Source organism: Pongo abelii, chromosome X, assembly GCF_028885655.2.
Source record: "Pongo abelii isolate AG06213 chromosome X, NHGRI_mPonAbe1-v2.0_pri, whole genome shotgun sequence".
In the NCBI taxonomy this organism is placed as follows: domain Eukaryota; kingdom Metazoa; phylum Chordata; class Mammalia; order Primates; family Hominidae; genus Pongo; species Pongo abelii.
In genome coordinates, this window is record NC_072008.2 from 45334093 (window position 1) to 45360000 (window position 25908).

Genomic DNA, 25908 nt, shown 5'->3' on the forward strand with positions numbered 1-25908 from the left:
TGCACTCCAGCCTGGGCAACAGAGTGAGACTCTGTCTCAAGAAAAAAAGAAACAACTGAACTTGATGTAGATTTGCAAGCTCAAATGGCTATATTTAAGATTTCTCTTATTCTTGATGCCAGATGCCTTCCTTTCTTTTCAGAATGTTTATAAATGGTTGTTGTAATGCGTTTTTTAAAAAATTCTTTTGCTTTTTCTTAAGACTGAAATAACTCTTCTATGTGTCATTATTGGAAAGGCATCAAGAGTCACCTCTTGATGTCCTTGCCATTAATTTCATGGCTCCTTCACTTTAAAAAACTTTTAAATTTTAGAACATCTTGGTTTTGTGTGTGTTGATTAATACACGGTCAAGATTGATACATCTTGATTTTGCTTAGTTGTATGATAAAAGTATAACACATTCGGAGGGGGGGCGGTTGGAGGCAAGGGGAGGAGGGAGAGCATTAGGACAAACACTTAATGCACATGGGGCTTAAAACCTAGATGATGGGGTTGATAGGTGCAGCAAACCACCATGGCACATGTATACCTATGTAACAAACCTCCACATTCTGCACATGTGTATCCCAGAACTTAAAGTAAAATGAAATAAAAGTATAACACATTCATTTTAGGCAGTGGTATGGAAAATCAGGAATAAATTTGTATGAGACTCAAAATTAGGTCATCATAGTTTACATAAATTTTTAACAGCTTTTTAGGAAACAAATACTGTTGGTTTTTTTTTAATGCCTACATAATTTATAAGGTCTGTTTTGATGTTTTGGCCCAAGTGTTACAATAAGGCATATATGTGCCATGCAGAGTTCATACCCACCAGATACAAGATCCTGCTGCATCCTGTTATTTATATTGTTATAGGATGTAATCAGACAGTTTGAGATCATTTATGCTGGTGGTTCCCAAACCCAGCTCTATGGCAGAATTATTTGGGAAGCTTTATTAATCAGCTGTCATGGGGAGCTTTAAAAAATTAACATCAGATTCCTGGGTACCTCAACCCTCCCCATCCCCACTTTGCATCCCCATCCCCCCTCTACCTCCCCATCCCCCCTCTACCTCCCCATCCCCCCTCTACCCCATACTCTAGTTTTTCTAGTTCTCTATGAGACCACTGGTCTGTCATTAGCTAAAGAAGCAGAAGTTTTTTTAACCTTCATTTTTAATGAGTATTTTTGGTGGAGATGGATGTCTGTTTATTTGACTGCTTTGAAATTCACAATACATTGTCTTTTGGCTTCCATTGTTTCTGATGTGAAGTTGTCTGTTGGTCTTATTGTTTAATCCTGTGAAGGTAATGTGGGCACAGGGCCCTCCTCCCATTGATTCATTTGATAAATTTTAATACTGATTAGATTAAACAAAACAAAAGAATAAACTCATGGCAAACAGTATATAATTATTAGGTGACACTGTAAGTATATGAAAGGATTAAAAAAAACCTCTACTCCAGTGATTATAATATGGATTTTCATTTTCAAGTGAAAAATTAAGAGAAGCCAGATGGCCTGCTTACCTACCTATTAAAAGTTAGTTTTTATAGTTCCACCAATTTTTACCAATGGACCCTATTTATGAATATGGATTTAGGAAATTTAAGTGAGATGTATTTAATGGCTACTGTTATGTAAACAATAGTTCAAGGGAAGTTTCTCTACTTCTCTACATAGGAAGAAGTCTTCCCCACTAATAAATGAAGAAGGATCATTTCATAATCCCCGAGGGCCCTGTCCCAACATTACCTTCACAGGATTAAATACTAAGATCATAATTAAAACTAAAGTTATGGAATACCACTTTACCTAGAATGATGTTAAAGAAATGTTAGCAAGTACAATGGTTTTGTGGTATTGAGCTTATAATGTTTGAAAAGCAAAAAGGTCTTGGCCGAGCGCGGTGGTTCATGCCTGTAATCCCAGCACTTTGGGAGGCCAAGGTGGGTGGATCACTTGAGCTCAAGAGTTTCAGACCAGCCTGGGCAACATGGTGAAACCCCATCTCTACCAAAAATACAAAAATTAGCGGGATATGGTGGTGCACGCTTGTAGTCCAGCTGCTTGGGAGGCTGAGGTGGAAGGATCTCTTGAGCCTGGGAGGTGGAAGTTGCAGTGATCTGAGATCTCGCCACTGCGCTCCAGCCTGGGTGACAAAGCGAGACCCCATCTCAAACAAAAAGGAAACAAACAAAAAAAGAGGTCTTTTGTAGAGATATGAGTAAAGGATTAAAAAAATTTTTTTGTTGAATTTAATAAGAGGCATTTGGGTTTATTTAATTTTAATGAGATTTCATCCCCTAACCCTGTATTTTTATCTTTTATGATCTTATAGACAAAGCTGTTACTATTTTAGTAGGTTAAAAAATATTTTAGTAAATTGGCCAGGTGTAGTGACTCACACCTGTAATCCCAGCACTTTGGGAGGCTGAGGCAGGTGGATCACTTGAAGCCCAGAGTTCAAGACTAGCCTGGGGAACATGATGAAACCCTGTTTCTACTAAAAATTAAAAAATTTGCTGAGTGTGGTAGCATGTGTCTGTAATCCCAGCTACTTGGGTGGCTGAGGCAGGAGAATCGCTTGAACCCAGGGAGGCGGAGGTTGCAGTGAGCCAAGATGGCACCACTGCACGCCAGCCTGGATAACAGAGTGAGACTGTTTAAAGAAAAAAAAAATGATTCTCATAGGTTTCTATGTATATTGTCATACCATCTATAAATAAAGATAACTTTGCTTCTCTGTACATGTGCTGCACAATGATGTTTTGATTAACAAAGGATCACATATATGATGGTGGTCCCATAGGATTATAATAGCATATTTTTACCGTACTTTTTCTGTGTGTGTTTTTTTCTTAACTGAACCTTTTCTATGTTTAGATATTTACCATTGTATTGTAATTGTCTGTAGTATTCTGTATAGTAACATGCTGTACAGGTTTGTAGCCAGAAGCAAGAGGCTATACCATGTAGCTTAGATGTGTAGTAGGCAATACCATCTAGGTTTGTGTAAGTATACTCTGATGTTTGCACAACGATGAAATTGTTAAGTGACACATGACTGTATAATGTCATATCTCCAAATATATTGTCAATTATTCTTGAACATTTATATTGATGAATTGATTTACCTTCCCTGTTTTATTAGCTGGGACCTCCAGATCATTTTTTCTACAGTAATAATAGTATTAACTGGGCTTCTTTTCTTTTTCTTGAGTTTAGTGAAATAATTTGAGCAGTTCACCATCTTAATTCTTATAGCCTTTAAGGTTTCAAGGTAGAGGATTTCTCCCTTTTCATTCTGTTACTGAAATGTTAGTTATTTTTGAATAGATAATCCAAAATGAGAAGTTTTGAAAGAATACACAGTGAAGTATCCTCTTCCTTCCACTTCCCCAGGCATCTACTCCCCTCCCTGAAGCCATCAATGTTACCAGTGGTTTTTAAATCCTTCCAGAGAAACTCAGTATATATATAAGCAAGTCCACATATGTTTGCATGTTTATTTCTTGTATTTAATTTTATTCAAATGATAGCCAATAATGTATGTTCTCTTCTGACCTTGCTTTAAATTTTAACTTAATATTGTATCTTGGAAATCATTCCATATCAGTATGTGTAGAGCTGCATCACATCCCTTTACATATAGATGTACAGTTAACTAATTTAACTACTCCCCTTTGAGGAATAATTACAAATAATATTATTTTGAATAACACTGTTTATAAGAATTGTTTCATTTTTAACACTCTTCTGTCAAGCATTAATATATTACCAAAACACTATATAAATAACTTATGTATGTTATTATACTATAGCAAAATAATATAGATAAGTGCTATAATACTTATCTATATTAGACATCTATAATATAGATAAGTATTTTACACGAATCCAAGAACTCTAGATAAAGAAAAAAATTCCAGCTGATACATAAGTATGTGATAAATATGTAGGGTTTATTTCATGAATACATAGGATTTTACCATTTTGACCAGTTTTAAGTGTACAACTCAGTGACATTAAGCAAATTTGTATGGTTGTGAATCTGTCACCACCATTCATCACTAAAACTATTTCATCATCTCAAAATAGCCATTAGGTAATAATTCCCCATTACCACCTTCACTGGGCTCCTAGCCGCCACTATTCTGCTTTCTGTCTCTGTGAGTTGACCACTCTAGGTATCTCATAAAAGTGGAATCTGCCAGGCGCGGTGGCTCATGCCTGTAATCCCAACACTTTGTGACGCCGAGGGATGGATCATTTGAGGTCACGAGTTCGAGACCAGCCTGGCCAACATGGTGAAACCCCGCTTGTACTAAAAATACAAAAATTAGCCGGGCGTGGTGGCAGGCGTCTGTAGTCCCAGCTACTCAGGAGACTGAGGCAGGAGAATCGCTTGAATCCAGGAGGTGGAGGTTGCAGTGAGCCAAGATCCCACCACTGTACTCCAGCCTGGGTGACAGAGCAAGACTCTGTCTTGAGGGAAAAAAAAAAAAAAAAGGTGAAATCATACAATATTTGTGCTTTTGCATCTGACTTATTTCACTTAGCATAATGTCTATATGGTTTGTATATGTTGTAGCATGTGTCAGAATTCCATTCCTTTTTAAGACCGAATAATATTCCATTGTATGGATGTACCACATTTTGTTTATCCATTTCATCTGTTGATGGACGCTTGGTTTGCTTCCAGTTTTTGTCTGTTGTGAATAGTGCTGCTTTTTTCATCTGTTGATGGACACTTGGTTTGCTTCCAGTTTTTGTCTGTTGTGAATAGTGCTGCTTGGCAATGAATGTGTATGTAAGTTGTTAGAGTTCCTGCTTTCAGTTCTTTTCGCAATATATCCAGAAGTGGAATTGCTGGATCATATGGTAATTCTGTTTAATTTTTTGAGAAACAGTCATACTGTTTTTCCTTTTTGTTTTGAAGCAAGTATTACATCCGAACCTAATAAAAGACAGTATAATAAGAGAGTCAATATACAGACTGATATCATGATGAATATTGGTATAAAAATGCTAATAAAATATTAGCAAACAGAATACCTTATCTCATTAAACGCAACAATATACTATGACCAAGTGTTATTCATTTCAGGAATGCAAGGTTGACTGAATCTTTGGAAATCTATTAATATTGTAATAATAGAGCTAAAGGTAAAGTCAAATCATTATCACCATAGATTCTGAAAAAATCTTTGATAAATTCAATACCCATTTCTAATGAAAACACTCTTATACATAGGAATTGCGGGTTACTTTCTTATCGTGATAAAATGCGTATGCTTTAGTTTCAAAGTCAGAATTTTACTTAAGGCAAAATTCTAGAGACCTTTTCACTAGAATCAGGAGCAAGGTGAAGATGCCTACTATTTCCATTAGTCCTTGGTATTATACTATAGATATTAGCCAGTGTAGTTAGATAAGAGAGAGAAGTCAGTTACAGGCACAAATTAACATACAGAATTAATAAGCTTCAACAACAATAGTCAGAACATAACAGGAAAACATTCTATTTAGAGTGTTCAGCAAAGTATATTAAATACTTAGGAATAAACTTTAGAGAGATACTGTGACTCAACAGCATAAAGATGTTGATTCTCCTTAGTGTAACAGAAACATAATACAAAAATACCAACAAACTTTTATCAGGAGTTAGCTAAGTTGATATGGTAAAACATGATAAAACAGGGGTGGGAGGATTGTATGGGATATACTAACCCAATAAAACTTGTATAATTAAAAATGTGGTACCGGCATGTGAATAGACAAATCAGTGAAATATCCTAGAAAGCCCAGAAATAGACCCAAGTACATGTAGAAACTGAGTATATGATAAAGGTATTGTTCTTAAATTCTTGGGGCCTGTAATGTCCATCCCATAAATATAATGTTCTTGGCTCTTCCTTTTGTAGATCTATTCTGGCAGTCTCTTTTATTAGTGATGGTGGTGGTGGTGGTGCTGGTGGTGCTGGTGGTGGTTTGGAGTGTCTAGTTCATTTATACTTAATTTGATTATTGATATGGTTGGATAAAGTTAGCTGTCATTCCTTTTGTATTATTTGTATTGTATTGTTTTTCTCTGGTTGCTTTTAAAAGGTTTTTCTCTTTATATTTGGTTTTCAAAAATTTGACTTCAGTGTGCTCAGATATTGTTTTTTTCTTTATAATTATACTAATAGTATTTTAAGTCTGGGGTTTGATGTTTTTTATCAGTTTTGGAAAATTCTCAGCCATTGATTTGTCAAATATTTGTTCTGCTCCACCGTTTTTCTCTTCTTCTCGGACTCCAATTACACGTATGGTAGACTATATGCTATTGCCTCAAACATCTTAGATGCTTTCTTTTTTTTTTTAACTTTTAACTTTTGTGTGTGTGTGTGTGTGTGTGTGTGTGTTTCTGCTTCAATCTGTATGCTTTCTAGTGACTTGTTTTCAAATGCATTGATTTCTGTTTTTTTTTTTAAATATACTTTCCAATCTGCTATTCAATCCATATAGTGATTTTTTTTTTTTTTTAATTTCAGATTAACATTTTTTCAGTTGTGGAATTTCCTTTTGTTTCTCTTTCTGGAGTATGATTTTTTATACATTAATTCATTAGGATTATGTTTTTCTTTTGTCAACATTGTTCAAATATCTGCTTGCTTTTTTTTTTTTTTTTTTTTTTTGACAGTATCTGGCTCTCTTGCCCGGGCTGGAGTGCAGTGGCATAATTTCGGTTCACCACAACCCCTGCCTTCCAGGTTCAAGCGATTCTCGTGCCTCAGCCTTCCGAGTAGCTGAGACTACAGGCGCGTGCCATCACACCCAGCCTGAATATCTGCTTTAAAATTATCTACAGGGCTAGGCGCAGTAGCTCATGCCTGTAATCCCAGCACTTTGAGAGGCCAAGGCGGGCAGATCACCTAAGGTCAGGAGTTCGAGACCAGCCTGGCCAAAATGGCGAGACCCTCATCTCTACTAAAAATACAAAAAATTAGCCAAGTGTGGTGGCGCGCCTGTAATCCTAGCTGTTCGGGAGACTGAGGCAGGAGAATCACTTGAACCCAGGAGGCAGAGGTTGTGGTGAGCCAAGATTGCGCCACTGCACTCCAGCCTGGGCGACACAGTGAAAGTGCGTCTCAAAAAAAAAAAACTACAATTTTCAACATCTGAGTAATTTCACAGTTGGTTTTCATTAATTTTCTTTTCTTTTGAATATAGGTGAAATTTTCCTGATCTTCATAAGTTTAATAATTTTTATCCTGCATATCATGAGTAATACATTGTAGAGATTGACTATATTTTTCTGAAGATTTGATATATTTTTGCTTTATTAGCCAGATAACTCACACTCTAAACTTTGTCACCCTTGTAATGGCAGCAACTGAAATCTCTCTCTAGTTCTTTTAGGCTGCTCATTATCTGTTCTGTTCATGCATAATTCGGCAGTCAGAGCTTTGGGCAGAGTTTATGTGTGGAATTTGGTGTTTCCACTCTCTGTCTCCTGACTGGGATTTCTCCCCTCACTTCCAACTCTTTATGGTAGCCTCAAAAGCTGTCCTATGATTCTTCAGGCTAGTAAGACTGCCATTTCTATTTGAGTTCTAGCCAGCCAAAGTACCAGTTGAAGCCTGCCTTCAGGTGAAGATCCAAGAAAAAGGGAGTTACTCATCTAGTGCCGTTTCCTTCCTTTAAGTGTGAACTTTTCCTTTGGTTTTGCCTGATTTTGGTCTCTCTCCAGTGCCATCTGGTAGTTGACTTTTATATTTTATCCAGAATGTGAAGCTGTGTGTGGAATGCCACTCCAAATATTGTCAGAGGCAAAACTTCTACTCAACACTATTAAAGATAAACTCAAGTTACTTTTTTACACATCATTTATAATTGCTACTTAATGTTCTACTATAAGCATCCATTGTATTTTGTTTCTACTTGTCTAGTGACAGAAACTTAGGTTGCCCCCCAACTTCTCCATACTACAAGCAGTACTGTTCAGAACATTACCTGTGGAAAGGTTTCCTTGGCATACGTATTCCAAGAGTAATATTGCTAGATTGTAGCATATTTGTATTCCTAATTTTTTGAGTAAATCCCCTTCCACCAGGGCGTGAGTGTTCTCCTTTACTCACATCCCTACAATGCTTGGAATTACTCAAATTTATGTTTGCCAGTCTTAAAGGTAGAAGGTGTTATGTCATTTAAACTTGTATGTTCTGATTTCTAGAGGAGTATAGTTATTCACATTGTTTTTCACCTTTTATGTGTTGGGTTACTTATGTCCATTGCCTGTTTCTCTGCCTATGCTTTTTGAGTCAGATCTTTACTCTTCCTTATGATTTGTGTTTTTTTGGTCATGTCCAATAAATTCTCTCCCATCTCAAGGAAACTTTCTTCTACATTTTCTTCTCTTAACTTTATACTTTTACCTTTCATATTCAGGTCTTTAATGCAGTTGCTGGTTTTGTTATATATGGTATGAGGTAGAAATCTAATTTCATATTTCCAAATATGATGCTACCATTTTTTCAAATAGATCATTGTTTTTATTACAGTGTTGAGAGGTATATTTTAACATTTGTTAAGATAATTCATGAAGGTGGTTTTCCTAAAATTTAAATCTGATTACATTACTTGAAATCATTCAGTGGTTCTCCATTGTTTTAGGATACAGTCAGTAGTCTTTAAATGGATTAGGGAGGTCTTTGTGAAGTAGTCTTTGCGTTTTCTGTCCAGCCTGCTAGTACTCTAAACTTAATATGCATTCGTTCTTCCTCTGAGAAGTATTATAATGTTATCATACACAGCACAATATGCTTAATTTGTTTTTCCTGTGTATATTTTTCACTACTGTGTAGTCTTAGCAGTTCCTGTTATGTATTACGTGTTTAACAAATATTTATCAATTGAAGGAATTGAATAACTTGGCCCTTATCCTTGGCCTAACTATCTAATTAACTTTTTTTAGACCAGATGAGTGTTTTGGGGGAACTAGTTTAGCTGATAAGTAAAAGTTGATTTAATAACTCTGGATTGCTGGACGTGGTGGCTCACGCCTGTAATCCCAACACTTTGGGAAGCCAAGGCGGGCGGATCACCTGAGGTTGGGAATTCGAGACCAGCCTGACCAACATGGAGAAACCCTGTCTCTAATAAAAATACAAAAGTAGGTGGGCGTGGTGGCACATGCCTGTAATCCCAGCTACTCGGGAGACTGAGGCAGGAGAATTCACTTGAACCTGGGAGGCGGAGGTTGCAGTGAGCTGAGATCGTGCCATTGCACTCCAGCCTGGGCAACAAGGGCGACACTCCATCTCAAAAAAACGAACAAACCAAAAAACTCCTGATCATCTCAATAGACAGTTCTCTCAAATCTTCCTTATGTTAGCAGTGTGTGTGTGTGTAGCTCCTTAATTGTTTCCATCATTAGGACAACCCTGTAGGTAGCAAGATTGGATATTAGCTCTTGTTTTATTGCATCAGTTGTTTATTGATGTTGAATCCTAGTTTAAGTGACTTGCCTGAGGTTGATACAGCCTAGTTTTGTATTTCTACCTACTTTTTTTGGAAAATATTTATTTGCTCAGGCAGTTATGTACTGGTAATGATATGAATAAAAGCCACTTCAATCCATTGTTCTGCCAAGTATGTTTTACAGGTAATATTTATGAGCCTTTCTTTTGTTAGTTTTTTCCTTCTGTTTTGGGGGAGTTGTCTTAAGGTTTATAACCATAGCAATAAAGAGTTTCAGTTATATTAGTACTCTTGAGAACTGTGGCTAAACGGTTTCATTTAGACATTTGCCTGTGAAATCCTAAGTCTTACAGACATTGTTAGGCTGTAACAGAGTTTTGATGTCTTTAAAATCATATGTATTATAAATATTTTTATAAGATATTTTATATTTACTAGAAACTGTATCTTTAAAATTTAGATTTTTAACTACTTTTGTACTTATTTAGATTTTGTCTACAGCATTTTTGACATGTGCTTTATTTATTTATTTAGAGACAGAGTCTCGCTCTGTTGCCCAGGCTGGAGTGCAGTGGTGCAATCTCGGCTCACCGCAACCTCCGCCTCCCGGGTTCAAGCGGTTCTCCTGCCTCAGCCTCCCGAGTAGCTGGGACTACATGTGCGCGCCACCATGCCTGGCTAATTTTTGTATTTTTAGTAGAGACGTGGTTTCACTATGTTGGCCAGGCTGGTCTCGAACTCTTGACCTCGTGATTTGCCTGCCTTGGCCTCCCAAAGTGTTGGGGTTACAGGTGTGAGCCACCACACCCGGCCTGACATGTGCTGTATTTATTGAGTTGCTTGGGAGCTCAGTGTTTCTAGGCAGACAGATATGCACTTGGAGGTAGAATACGGCTAATGTTATTAAATAAAATTGAGACTTAATGTTATTAAATTTCAGATGATACTGGCATTTGGAAAATTCTTAAAAGTCATACTTTAATGATACTTTGTTATAGTGAATGTCAGTTTTACTGGTGTTAGATACTCTGGAACAAGGCTTATTACTCAACTGTCTAGTGTTAAAGAAACATTCAATAATGGAATCAGCACTTTTTTCTTTTAGTTTTAAAAAATATGCTAAAACATCAGTATTGTCTAATTCTTAATATATGAAGTAGTTCTTTAAAGATTATGTTAATTTTTCTCCAAATCTCTTTTTCTGTTCTTTAGAGGAAATATCATTCTGCAAAAGAAGCTTATGAACAACTTTTGCAGACAGAGAATCTTTCTGCACAAGTAAAAGCAACTGTCTTACAACAGCTAGGTATGTAATAGTATACATTTAGTGTATTATAAGTGCTTCTCTTCATGTTTTTTCCATATTGAGTGTGGCAAATATGTGGCTCATATATTCTATTCCTTTGCTCAGAGTTGATAACGTTATTCTGAACACAGCATATTTGTATCCTCTGCCCCAGCATTGTCCTTCCCACAGTCTGTCTCAGTATAATTCTTTAGTACAGCTGGTCCTTTTAAATTATCAAACTTACTCCCTAGTATTTAACCCAAGGAGGATTGAATACTTCCTTTGTGCCAGATATATGCTTAAGCACTTAATGAAGTTGTGATTTACCTAATGTCACTTAGTGGTTGGGGAGCTTGCTTTCATAGCTTTATCAGTTATAATGACTACAAAACAATTTATCTAAAAACTGTAGAACGTCTAACACTGTGAGCATGCAGTTCTATTCTAATGTGGAACATGAGGGAATCTATTCATTTGGATGTCATGTGTAACTATCACCAAAAAGATAGTGAAAGAACTCCCCAGCCTTTACTTTTGTTGCTTAATTATTGAGTCATGTTTCTTGTTTGTATTTGATATTTGGGTTGTTTTTTCAGTTTTGTTTTTGGTCTGGGCAAGTCATTTATTCTTAATTTTTAGCCAGCATTGTAGCAATATGAATGTTTTCATAATGTAACTATTTTTACATAGTTTTAAAGTCACTTAAGCTTAGATTTTATCATTATCTTTAGATAATATACATAAAAATTTAATAATTATAAATCACTGAATAAAAACAAATATTTTGACACTTTTATAACTCTTAAAAGTATAGACAACTCGAGTAAAATCCTAATGGAAAAAATTACAAACAAAACTAAGGCTTTATTATGAAGGCAATGTTTGTTTTTTCAGTCATCAAATACTTTATGGTTTGTTTGTTTGCTTATTTATTTTAGACAGAGTCTCGCTCTGTCCCCCAGGCTGGAATACAGTGTCGTGATCATAACTCACTGCAGCCTCAAACTCCTCGGGTCAGGTGATCCTCCCACCTCAGCCTCCCGAGTAGCTAGGGCTACAGGCGCATGCCACCACACCTGGCTGATTTTAAAAATTTCTTTTGTAGAGACAAGGTCTCTCTCTGTGTTGCCCAGGGTAGTCTCAAACTCCTGGCATCAAGCGATCCTTCTGCCTCAGCCTCCCCAAATTCTAGGATTACAGGTGTGAGCCACTGTGCCTGGCCTATAGTTTTATCTTATATAGGGTGCGAATATATGTAGCCAGGGCCAGTGAGGTAGGATTGTGTGTATATTTTTAAATCTGAACTGTCGTTGATTCTATAGCCTTATATTTATTCCTTGGAAATAAACATTTTGTTAATGGGATATCTTGGAGATTCTTAATTGGCCCGGTGCGGTGGCTCACGCCTGTAATCCCAGCACTTTGGGAGGTCGTGGTGGGTGAATCACGTGGTCAGGAGATCAAGACCATCTGGGCCAACATGGTGAAACCCTGTCTCTACTAAAAATACAAAAATTAGCTGGGTGTGGTGGCGCGCGCCTGTAGTCCCAGCTACTCAGGAGGCTGAGGCAGGAGAATTGCTTGAATCTGGGAGGCGGAGGTTGCAGTGAGCTGAGATCATGCCACTGCACTCCAGCCTGGCAAAAGAGCGAGACTCTGTCTCAGGAAAAACAAAAAACAAAAAACACACATTAATTTATTTTTACATGGAATAGTAAATAAGACGTAACATCTTTATATTCTTTGTTTCATAACTTGGAATTTTTTCAAATATCAAAATTAGAAAAGTCTGATTTATAATCTGTTATGTCAGTACTAAAAATTGTTTTAATTTCTCCTGGATGAAAGCTCTTCGTAGCTTTTACAGTACCTTACTGTGAGAAACTGACTTTCTTAATGGCCAGAATTGGCAGTTCTAAATTTTGGAAATATGTACTCCAAACTAAATTAATAAATTGACAGAAAAGAGTACTTTTTTGGTTTGTTTTCTGCTTTGTATTCTTAAACATAGAAGAACAATTAAGTCATTTACATAAATATTTTAAAATCATTTACTGTAGGTTGGATGCATCACACTGTAGATCTTCTGGGAGATAAAGCCACCAAGGAAAGCTATGCTATTCAGTATCTCCAAAAGTCCTTGGAAGCAGATCCTAATTCTGGCCAGTCCTGGTATTTCCTCGGAAGGTGAGACTTACCAGACATTTATGTTTGGTTTTGTCTATTCCAGCTAAGAGATTTGAATTACAATTTAAAATGTTAGTTTACATATCTAACCTGATCAGTGTATTTTCTCTTCTAAATACATTAACCAAGATTCCTGGAAGTTAAACAACAAAATAAAGCTTCCAAATGTGGTGGTTTTTTTATAGCATAATCTGGTCTAGCAGGACATTTCTTATTTTGGTTATTGGATTTTTATTTGATTTGAGTTACTGCTAGTTTTAAAAAAGTCTTATCCAATAGTAACTTTTAATGAAGTATTTAAATGCCTTTCCTTCAGACTTCCAGTATTTTTTCTATATGTCTGTTTTATAAAACAGAGGATTAATTTCTCATCTGCCTGATGACTACTGGTAGTCAATGGAACCTTTATAATTTATAATTTTGATTCATGATATTTACCTTAGAATTGACATAATAGTAAATCTCAAATCACAGTTATACTTGCAATCTTACAGTGAGAAAGTGAATACATTATTAGATTTGTTGGAATGGAGAAGTATCATGTAACAAAAATCATTTTCTGCAAGTCTGTAACCATTTCTCCATACTATTTATCCATTGAATGTCTGAATTATGCTTAGTGATGATCTGAACTATACCTCATGCATAAGTATCTGATAGATTATAGTTTTAGACTATCATCAGCTTGTATTTTGATTCCTAATCACTTTTCGCTTTCATGATATGGTGAAAAGATCAATGTGCTAGGAGCCAGGACACTTAGATTCAAGTCCTGATTCAGCTACTGTTTGTGGAATTGTGGATGGTTTAGTTAAACCTCTTAAAGCCTCAATTTTTGTTTAACGTATTAGAGAATTGTATTAGATCAATGGTCCTCAGGGGCAGGCTATTTTGCCACCCTTTCCCCAGCCAAGGACATTTCACAATGTTTAGAGACATTTATTTCTTTCATCACAGCTGTGAAGTGTGCTACTTTCGTATAGTCGGTAGAGACTAGGGATGCTGCTAAACATCCTACAATGCGCAGGACAGTCCTCTATACCAAAGAACTGGCTGGCTCCAAATGTCAGTTATGCTGTAGTTGAGAAACCCTGAGTTAGATGATCTGTTAGGTATCTTCCTGCTCTAAAGGTTCCAATTTTATGACTTCTTTAGAAATTATCCTGTTTTAATTTTAAGTTTTGTTCTATTATTGTTTACATAGAATACTTGATTGCAAGTAAATTTGCCATATAATCACATTAAATTTTAATTATATGGCTTCATTTTTCCTTTAAGGAAAGTATGCTTGTATGAGACAAAGTAATATTAATATGGTTCCTTCTCTAAAAATATTTGATTACTCATATTATGCTTAGAAGGTTAAGGAAAAAATTTTTAAAAACATTTGATTAACTCATTATTAACATACAATAAGAGTTGACTGAAAAGGTACCTAATTTTTGGTGAGGATTTCCTAATCCCTCCCCAGGCTTGTAAAAGATCCTAATTTGGGTTGCTTCTAAATAAAGCTGGAGGGTCCCAACTTTTGTGTTTCTCTTCTACAGTAGCAGAAACTGGATTTTATTATTTTTGTATCTTTTTGCCTGACAAAGTGGCTATTGGATAAATGGATGAAATGAACTAACTAAACTCATTTGCTTTTGGAGCTAGCACTATTACTATTAGTGTTGTGGAGTGTGAGGCTTCATATAGTGACTGTAAAGGAGGTCTGGAACTGGGAAACAGTAGGTGCCTGTCTCTTGTTTTCAGGTTTATATATGAAAATTTCTTTTAGCATAGATTAAAACGAATGTATACTAGAAAGTATGTTCCTTCTGACCTAAGATAGTTTAATACAGTAGTGTAGAAGTCTTTTTAGTATAGGTTTTTAAATTTAAATTCTAGTTACATAAAATTACAATGAACCATGTGTAGAATTAACTATCATAGTCATGCTGTAATTTTCAGCTTCGATGAGCAGTATTTCATCATCAGTATTTCAGTGAGCAGTATTTTATCATTTTTTTTCCAGTTAACTAATTTTACATTGTAAAATATTATGATGCTTTTAATTTAATCTTTTTGGGTAAATTTTTCCAAATATACAATATACTTTTCCTGACTAAATAAAGGATACTTATCACAATTTAACTTGGTTTCAGGTTCAAGGTTATCATTTTAGACATATTATTTTCCATTTGTAATAACAAAATTCTAAATCTTTTAGACTTTTCATATTCTCTTTCACTGCCTTCTAATGTGTTGCTTCTAATCTGTTTCTTGTAAGAACCATTTTATGAATGAATTATGTTTTAGAAGTTTTTAAAGCTCAAAATGAAGACCTCAATTGTCAGTAAGAAATTTTGGGGTTTGATGACCCTAATATTTGTTAGGCTCTCTATTAACCTGTGCATTCAGGTCTGTGTTGAAGATGGACTTTGCTTGTCATTTGGCACTTGTATATCAAAGTAAAATTGTAATGTGATATTCTGTTATGCTAGCACCAATCATTGACTGTGTTATCACAGAACTATAGAATATTACAACTGGGAGGGACCAGGGAGGTCACCTAGTTAACCTTGTAAATCCTGTCACTTCAAAGATTTAGAAAGTGGGTTCATAATCACAGATAATTAGTATGAGAGCAGGGATTAGACCCTAGATTCACCCAGGGCTTTTTTAGTTACACGAGACTGTCTCAGATGAACCTACTTTTATTAGAGGAAAAGTGGTTGATGGTTGGAGTGGGACATCTGTATCTGGGCACATTGGTTTCCTACTTTGACTTTGTAGGAATGGAATGTTAAAACATTGGTTTTGGGAAGAACTGCTTATTTCTCCCAGCAGTTAGGCAAATTTGTCTATAAATCTGAAATGGCTTTGATTTCACAACAACTACAGAAGAGCATGTTTTCTACTATCTGTTAAGCATTCCCTTTCACGCTGGTGTCTGTTCCTGTTTGGCATTGTTGCTGATCTCTTATTATGAATTTTTCCTTCATAAAACAGTTTGTAGATGCTCTCTGAAACTGCCTTCTCTGTCTCAATCACGGACATTTCTTACATCTTTCAAACCACAGGATTAGTGATTCTTAGGCTTTTACATCTCCCTTGTAGGTGTCCTGTGTTTTTACAGCCTCTCTTCCATATGGATGAATTCCAAATCTAGATTTCAACATTTAAAGGTATCTTAAACACCAGGACAACATCTCCTATTCTTTACTTAACATTTCCCATTTTAATGTCCTCACATCATGTCAAAGTCAGCATATTTCAAACCATGTTCACCATATTCTTCCTCAGACCAGCTCCTTCTCCTTTTACTTTTGCCAAAAGATCACCATTTTCTTTTTATCAAGGTTAAATACTAAGTTACAGCCCCCACCTTGTGAACATCTAATCAATTAATCACAAAGCCTTTATCAATCTTTTGGTTTCTTGTTTCTCTCATCTTTTTTTTCTTGCCGCTTCCAGTGCTTTCACTCCAATTTTGGCCTGTTCCAAACCAGTGAATGTAGCCACCCTCTTTTTTCACTGTCCATAACTATTTTCCTTTCAGTCTGCCCTACATATTGTTATAAAATTAATATTCCTATAAAGTGCTTTCAATGTGCTATTCTCCTTGTTAGAAAAGCAAACTTTAGGGTAATCTTTGGCTGGATTTAAAATTCTCTACTGTTTTGTGTTTGTGCTTTCTTGTATATACATTAGGTTTTGCTCATGCTGTTCAAACCCATTTAAAATGCCTTTTCTCATCTTCTCTGCCCGAATCAGTGGTTCCTAGAATTTTAGGTTACATAAATCATTAAAATTTCAAAGAATAATTATGAGGATAGAAATATGGTGTTTGGGCAAGTAAAAACACTAACCTTTTTTTGCAATTTACTGTCAGCCAATAATATCCAAAATAAGAGAATTACAGCATTAATTCGTTTATTGGAAAAACTTTATGTATGTATGTATGTGTGTGTGTTGTCTTTCCAATTTGTTTTCTTGGCAAATGTGCCATAACTGGCTGGCAATTAGGAATCACTAAATAATATGCATCTTTACATATTCAAATCCGTTACTCTTACTCTCCCCCGCCCCCTCCCTTTTTTTTTTTTTTTGGCCTTTCCTAAATCTTGCAGTATATGGTGGTCTCTTCTTATCCTAAATTCTCAGGCCAATTATTGTCTATACTGGCCATTTGATATGACATCATGACATTTTTAATGTATCTTCAGTCCTCAACTAAATTGTAAGCTTCATGAAAATAGGGACTGGGTTTTTGTTTTTTTCTTTTTCCTTTAGTGCCAAGAATAAGAAGATAATTTCAGTATTTATAGTTTCAGCTGTTATCTGTGTATCCATCATGTACATCATGTATATTCACATTAAGAAAATTACAGTCCTTGAGTCATTAATCTTACCTTGCTAACTTTACTAGTCATAAAATATTATACTTTATATTATTTTTACTTTTTACTTTATACTATTTTTGATACTTAGTTTGAGATTAACTATGTCTTACATGTACATTTTTTTATGAATTAAAGAATTATTGCCCTCAGTGTTGTTACCTGGGAAAGGAAAATTGAAATCTGATATAGCAAATCTTACCAACGTATAGTGTCTTTGTTTTTAACTCTGTATTTTGACCATATAGGAAACTAGAGGTCAAGCTATATAAGAAGAGTGGAAGAGTGGCATGTGTGTGTGCATGCACATGTGCACGCAGCTCTCAGTATTATAATACTGAAGTGATATGTCCCCTAATCATTTTAATAGAGTTCATTAATGCAGCATGCTTTTTAGCACCTATAAGACAGACTATAATATGGTTTGTTGGAGGGCTAATTATAATATTCATTATAGTTAACAAGTATATACACACACATAAATATATTAACTTATTAGGGTTTTAAAAAAATTTGCTGTGATATATAGTCCATCCTTTCAGCCGATTAATTTGTTTCAGTATTAATGGAATTCTCTTGATTTTTTTTTTTCCCCCCCTGCCTTCTCAGGTGCTATTCAAGTATTGGGAAAGTTCAGGATGCCTTTATATCTTACAGGCAGTCTATTGATAAATCAGAAGCAAGTGCAGATACATGGTGTTCAATAGGGTAAGCTTTTGTATAAAAATTGTAGTAATTTAATTGATATACAAAGATGGTTGCATCACATATAGTACTCCATAGTTTAAATCATTATAAAACAAAGCAGTTCTTCTGAGTTGACTTATTTTTTCTTAATTTCTCTTTCCAGTGTGCTATATCAGCAGCAAAATCAGCCCATGGATGCTTTACAGGCCTATATTTGTGCTGTACAATTGGACCATGGCCATGCTGCAGCCTGGATGGACCTAGGCACTCTCTATGAATCCTGCAACCAGCCTCAGGATGCCATTAAATGCTACTTAAATGCAACTAGAAGCAAAAGTTGTAGTAATACCTCTGCACTTGCAGCACGAATTAAGTATTTACAGGTAAAATTTTTAAATAGCAGTTTTTTAAAGCCACATATTTCCCCAGAACACTCAGGCAGAAGGAGGGTGGCTGGAAAGTTTGTCTAGTTGTGTTTTGATGTCTATAATCTGTTTCCATATTTTGTAAACATACCATAGCTTGTAATATTATTTTACTTTTCATTTTAAGTAAGATATGCAGTATTTTTAAAGATGCTCTTTTGCACATTTACTCTGTTGATGCATATTAATTTACATAATTTTTTTCTATGTACTGTCTACATTTTTAAGTTGTCATAGCATTTTAGAGAAAACACCAACAGTCTTTCACTCTTACTTGGAGTTTCTTGAGAAGACAGCTATGAGAACTCTGAAAACAGAGCTCAGCTTTGTTTTGATTCTCACAAAGGTTTATATTCCGGTTACCCTGTTTATACTTAGTGTCTTCTAAAGCCCCAAATTTAGAATCTATTTTCTTTTAAAAAACAATTAGCATTTAGGAAGATTTAGTGGACTTGCTCTTACTCAAGTAGGCTTGTGTTAAATTTGCTTTTTACATAATTTTTCCTAGGCTCAGTTGTGTAACCTTCCACAAGGTAGTCTACAGAATAAAACTAAATTACTTCCTAGTATTGAGGAGGCGTGGAGCCTACCAATTCCCGCAGAGCTTACCTCCAGGCAGGGTGCCATGAACACAGCACAGCAGGTGAGAAGTTGGGTTATGTTCTGCAGGTGCCCAGCTTTAAGGGTTCTTTTCAATTCTCTAGTGGTCAAGCTTAATTTACTAAGCACAGGAGGCTTTTAGTAATGAAAAGCCTTTTGATTTAATTGCAAAGGGAATCTAGATCAAAATAAAATTCCCTCTAATATGGGAAGAGATTCTGGGGTACCAACTTAGAACCTTTGTGCATTTTCATGATTTTGAAGGAGATTTCTTAAAATAATGCTACAGTGGTTTGTTTAATTTTTAAGGCAAGTTTTTCAAAGGAAGGTACACATTATTCCATTGATGAATCATTTAATTTTTATTTCCAATCATTGCAATCAGCGATGTCCACATAGCTTTGAAAAGTATGCAGCTTGTAAAGTTTTATAATTTGAAGGAATGAATTAAGAATATATAGAACCCTATTTTTGTCTTCCTTCTGTGATTCTTAGGCATGTAAACCTCATCATCCAAATACTGAACCTGTATTAGGCCTCAGTCAAACACCAATTTCACAGCAATCCTTGCCACTACACATGATTCCTTCTAGCCAAGTAGATGACCTGTCCAGTCCTGCCAAGAGGAAAAGAACATCTAGTCCAACAAAGGTATATGTTTTAGAGAAATAGAAAATCCCAGTCAAAAAAGAAGCTTCAGCTGCCCTGAAATTGTGCAGTTTGAACATTTCCTGTCCTTTATTTTAAATTTGTGGACATCAAAGAGTGAAAGGTTTGAGTTTTTCCATCCCAGACCCTTAGTATCATACTAAATATAGAAAGTAGGGATAAATTTGCATTCATCAAATCATTTTATTCATCTCCCTGCCGTTAAGATCTCAGCACACTTTTCATCATCACTTTTTACTGACATCGAAATAAATTTAATGTTGGATCTAGTGGACAGTGTGGTATTTAGGCTAGCTGTTTGGGCCATAGTTTGAGGGTGGGCCTTTTTGGGTGGCTTATTAAATAGTCAGTAATTTTTAAATGTATGATTTCTAAGTTTAATATGCATGTAAAATTATTTTTTAAAGAATTTAATGTTATAACATCTTTTTAACATGTAAATATTCCAATTCATAGTCATTTGGCCTCCTCTAACCATTATTATTAACTGTGGATTTAACCAAATATTCTTTAATTTTTTTTTAAATCGATTTTCCTCAGAATACTTCTGACAATTGGAGTGGTGGACATGCTGTGTCACATCCTCCAGTACAGCAACAAGCTCATTCATGGTGTTTGACACCACAGAAATTACAGGTATGTAAGATGTTTTTGACAAATTGTTTTTTCTATTAAAAAGGAGTAGAGGTAGCAAACAAGTATTAATTTTTTTTTTTTTTTTTTTTTTGAGATAGAGTCTTGCTCTGTCACCCAGGCTGGAGTACAGTGGCACGATCTCAGCTCACTGCAACCTCCGCGTCCTGTGTTAAAGTTATTCTTGTGCCTCAGCCTCCAGAGTAGCTGGGATTACAGGCACGTGCCATCACACCCAGCTAATTTTTATATTTTTGGTAGAGACTGGGTTTCGCCATGTTGGCCAGACTGGTCTTGCACTCCTGACCTCAAGTGATCCACCTACCTCAGCCTCCCAAAGTGCTGAGATTACAGGTGTGAGCCACTGCACGCAACCCTAAGTATTAATTCTTATAAGTTAAGTGGCAGTACATTCAATTAATATGCACCAAAGTAAAATGAGCCTGCATTTACCAGAATAATGAAGATCATTCATTCTTGTTTTTAATTTTTTTTTTTTTTAACCAGGACATGGTTTACACTGCATAAAGTATAAATATAGGGTATATAGGGTAAAGTTTTCTTCTAACTCTGGCCCCTACCCACTCAAAATCCGGCTGGTATTACTAATTTCTTATCTATCATTCCAGAGGTATGTTATGTATGTACAAGCAAATACACATCCCCCCCCTTTCTCACATGTATTATTATTTTTCTTCTTTTTTACACAAATGATAGGATTCTTATTTGCTGTTAACAATGTATTTTACAGACTTTTCCATGTCAATATGTGAAGAGCTTCCTTGTTCTTTTATGGTTACATCATATTTCTTTATATAGATGTAACACCTTTATTTAAGCAGATCAGTAATTTTGGACATTCAGGTTGTCTTCAGACTTTGCTTATTCCAGACAGTGCTGCTTTTAGCATACTTGTCAATATATTTTTAAGCTTCAAGAGCTTTCTCTGTGAATACCTAAGAATACTGTATGGATGAGTAAAATTTCATGCCCATCTATTACAAAGAACTCATAGTAAATCTTGTTCAGATGAATGCTTAGTTCATTCTTATATTTCTCAAGCTTATTAAAGGACTTCATCTTGGAGTGTATGACTGTTGGTCAGAAAACAGTATGTTTGACCAGATAGTGGTTCTGAGTTTAGTCATTTCAGGGAAAGGTTGCTTAGAATAGTGATCTTATTTCCTAAATATATCTTTGACTATATTCTCTTTTTGTTCTTCTTCTAGCATTTGGAACAGCTCCGCGCAAATAGAAATAATTTAAATCCAGCACAGAAACTGATGCTGGAACAGCTGGAAAGTCAGTTTGTCTTAATGCAACAACACCAAGTGTGTATAGCATATTTTTCCCTGAAATTTGTTAGCATTTTGAGTATTTTTATTGACTCTAATGTCATTTTAGAGCATGTTTATGTTCATTTTTACTTTCTACTGGTATTTGACAGAATTTAGTAATCTCTGTATCTTAAAATACTGGTAATTGACGGAGATTTTTAGACAAAAGCAACTATAATTTTGAACAAGATACTTTGTATTTTATTTATTTACATGATATTTCACATGTATTCTAAGGGTTTGTTTACATTATTTAGTACTGAGGCAAGGTTTTTAGGGCTTATTTAGTTTACAGGATCTGGCATAGATGTAACAGAATGAAATTTTGAGATGTCCCCTCTTTTGTGATTGAGAGAAGGACCTAGCTGCTTCCTTTTGTCATTACTAATGGGATTTTTTTTTTTTTTTTTTTTTTTTTTTGAAACAGACTTCTGCTTTTTCAAGGAAGTTTATTTTAAAATGAACAAATACAATTTGTAGTTTTTAAAGTATGTATTTCTCAACTTAGAGAAATTAAGCATTTGGGTAAAATCACACATTCCCTAATTATACATCTTCATATTCATCTGGGGATTCATAGAGAATCCCCTATAGATTCTCTGCCCTGTAGATTACACAACCAGCATTTACTTTTCCTTTGTTTTTTTGACAGATGAGACCAACAGGAGTTGCACAGGTACGATCTACTGGAATTCCTAATGGGCCAACAGCTGACTCATCACTGCCTACAAACTCAGTCTCTGGCCAGCAGCCACAGCTTGCTCTGACCAGAGTGCCTAGCGTCTCTCAGCCTGGAGTCCGTCCTGCCTGCCCTGGGCAGCCTTTGGCCAATGGACCCTTTTCTGCAGGCCTTGTTCCCTGTAGCACATCAAGAACGCTGGGAAGTACAGACACTATTTTGATAGGCAATAATCATATAACAGGAAGTGGAAGTAATGGAAACGTGCCTTACCTGCAGCGAAACGCACTCACTCTACCTCATAACCGCACAAACCTGACCAGCAGCGCAGAGGAGCCGTGGAAAAACCAACTATCTAACTCCACTCAGGTAATAGGAGGACTAGCTTCCTTGTTGGCTTTTCACATAATTGTTTTTACTGGGTTTTATACACTTTGAGAGAAGAAGAAAGAAGTGTTTGGGGAACTGGTTTTATAAGAATTTTGTGGCACTACAATGTTGTTACTACATTGTGATTCATTATGTACATACATGAGTATATCTTTGTTCCCTTTGTACAGTCTCTACCGACATAGATAACTTAGCAAATTTACAAAGGAAGAAAATAGATCATATACATCACCCAAAATGCACCATTAATTTACAGTGGCATCATAAGCACATTTATGTAATATTACTTAGTTCATTTCTGCATAAACTGCCTACTTAAGATCAGGCACTAAACTAGGTGTTAGATATTTGCTTTAGTGGGAGAAAAAGACCAGTGAATAAGTATTTACCATAATGACTGTGAAGTGTGACTTCGGTGGGAAAGTTCTATCAGAGTACCTAGGAGAGCACATAACCAAGATGTTAGAGTCTTCCAGAAACTAGAGTTTAGGAGAAGAGAGGGCTGGTGAAGTGTGCCTAGAAGATAGGTTATGAAGAGGGGAGGGTGAAATAAGAGGCTGAGGGAGAGGCCAAATTTATCTTGAAGGCAAAGTTGATCCACTAAAGTTTTTGAAACAGAGTAATGAATTGCATGAACATTATTTTTGTCAAGGAAATGGGTCATAATTTATTCAATGTTAGCACATTCGTTAGACATTTAATTTCTGAGTTTTTACTTCTGAATGTTTATGTGTGTAGTATTTTCCATATTTTGGATTGTTTCCATGATATGGGTACTCGCTGAGGTGAAACTGAAGGGCCAAAGAGTAAGCTTTAAGAAAATGCTCTTAATACGTATAGCCAAATTGCTTGTACTTTTATTAATCTACTATGAGAAATACTTGACTTAAAAAGAGAAATATTTGGCTGATTGTCGGTTAGTCTTATATTATTGATAAAACTGAAATAAGTTCTTTTTCTAAGATTTTTAAGTTTATTCTTGAAGTAATATCCTTGGTGGGACCCTGATCTAAAGTGATTAGTACTTTATTCATTCTTAGAGAAATACTAAGTACCTACTAGTTTCATTTCCTACTCAAGGCTCTGGGAATACATCAATAAAGAAAATATACTGAGATGTCTCTACTTGGTGTAGGTAAATAGACAGTAAACAAATAAGCAATACATAAATAACGTTAGATGATGGTTGTGATTAGTGCTGTGGAAAAAAGCACTAATAGAAAGGGAACAGCAGAATACTAGAGGTTGGTGGTAGGAGAGTTGCAGTTATAAATCAGAAGGGCAGGGAAGACTTCTCTGAAAGATAGCATTTGGATGAGAGTTACAGGAGTGAGCCTTGAAGCTATTTGTGATAAGATTGTTCCAGGTCTAGGGAGCAGCACGGAGCAATGGACCCTAAGGTAGGATTGTGCTGTGCACATTTGAAGAGAATCAAGGTGGCAAGCATGGCAGAACAGGACAGGCAAGGGGTGAGAAGAGAGAGAAATGTGCTCCAGCTGGAAACAGGATGGCTAAATCATGATCAGCCTTATAAGGATACTGGATTTTATTCTGAGTATCCAGGAAACCGTAGGGGGATTTTGAACAGAGGAGTGATGTGATCTAACTTTGTTTTTGACTAGGTCCTCTTTGGTACTCTGTGGATAGACTGAAAGAGGCAAAAGTAGAAATGGTATGACCAATTTAGAGATTATAGCTGTAATCCAGGTTAAAAGTTGATGATGGCTCCCAGAGTGGTAGTAGTAGATTGTGGTCAGCTTCTGGGTATATTTGGAAGGAACAGCCAACAGGATTAGTTGATATAGAGTGATGTGTGAGAAAGGAGTCCCAGCTGGCCTGACCAACTAGAAGGATGGATGAAACTGGATGGTATCACCAATCAGTGAGAACAGATTGAGAAAAGAACTCAAGATTGAGCCTTAGGGCATTCCAGTGTATTAGGCTAGGAAATTGAGGAACTAGCAGAGAATAGAAGAGATTGACCTGTGACGTAGTAGGAGATCAAAGACAATGTGAGTGATGCCCTGGAAGCCAAATGAAGAAAGTCTTTCAGGGAGGAGGACATGATCAAATAATGCTCATAGGTCATATAAAGTGAGGACTGTAAACTGACCATCTGAGATATTTGCTGACATTATTGGAGTAAGGAAACTACAGGTTACAGGCAAAATTTACCCCACAACCTGTGTTTTTTATAACGTGTGAGCTAAGAATGATTTTTATATTTTTGAAGGGTTGTAAAAAAAGAATAATATATGATACTGGGTGACCCACAAAGCCTAAAATATTTGCTATCTGATCCTTTACAGAAAAGATATGCTGACCATTGGATAAGGGCAATTTCAGTGGATTGTTGGGGTACAAAAGCCTAATTGTAGTTCGCTTCAAGATAATATAAAATCGGCAGAGAAAAACTGAAGTAGCAAGTATAGACAGTTCCAGCACACATGCTTACAGTTGTTTGGGCTACACACTGCACAGTGCCAAGGCTTCCATTTCCATATACCGTGACATAAAAGAGAACAACAACAACTGGGTGTAGCTGACAGGGAAAATGGGATTAGGAGTTGTTGTCTTGTTGTTGTTTTAAATTTAAAATGAGAGAAATAACAGTAAAAGTCAATGGGAAAGATTCAGTAGAGAGGGAGAAAATGGCAAAGGAGAAAGGGGAATTGTTAGAATGGGTGAGAGGATGAGATTTTGGGAGTTCATTGTCTTTAAGCATTAAACAGTTGTTAAAAGGATAACACGAGATTTTTGTTAAAATGCCTATCATAGTTCTAAGGTATAACTGGCAGTTAATAAATGAAAGCCTTTGTTATGATTGTAAAGTATAGTTCTATTTTCTTTTCTCTCACATCTACTTCTTTGGCTCACTTAGTTGCTGAAGTTTTCAATACTCTCTTAACCCTATTTTGGAAATGTGGTATTCTTTAAAAACGTAATTCGTAATTCTAATAAAAAGGAACTCCTCAGTTGGCAAGCCACGAGGCTTCTGTAAGTTACCATACTAAGTAGCAGGGAGCCCCAGCCTTTGCTTCACACGCCCTTCAAAGCCATTATCTGTAGGAACTTTACAATTTAAGTAATGAGGTTGAGAAAGTTGTTTAGAAAATGGTGTTGAACTGATTCCAGGTCAAAAGTTTCCCAAATGAAATTTCTGCATATCACTA

General features: G+C 35.8%; 1 protein-coding gene across 20 annotated transcripts in view; it reads left to right on the top strand.

The window, feature by feature from the left end:
- The window catches only part of KDM6A (lysine demethylase 6A), a 234574-nt gene that overhangs the window by 163484 nt on the left and 45182 nt on the right, over positions 1-25908 (top strand). For 4 of the 20 annotated variants that reach the window (XM_024240494.3, XM_024240496.3, XM_054544497.2 and 1 more), the window contains 9 exons: positions 10671-10764; positions 12807-12933; positions 17925-18023; positions 18166-18385; positions 18936-19070; positions 19523-19678; positions 20237-20332; positions 21559-21660; positions 22319-22714. In XM_024240494.3, coding sequence (XP_024096262.1) covers positions 10671-10764; positions 12807-12933; positions 17925-18023; positions 18166-18385; positions 18936-19070; positions 19523-19678; positions 20237-20332; positions 21559-21660; positions 22319-22714 — 1425 coding nt within the window. The remainder of the gene's footprint in view (positions 1-10670; positions 10765-12806; positions 12934-17924; positions 18024-18165; positions 18386-18935; positions 19071-19522; positions 19679-20236; positions 20333-21558; positions 21661-22318; positions 22715-25908) is intronic. The other 16 variants (XM_024240503.3, XM_024240498.3, XM_054544498.2 and 13 more) reach the window with 7 other exon arrangements.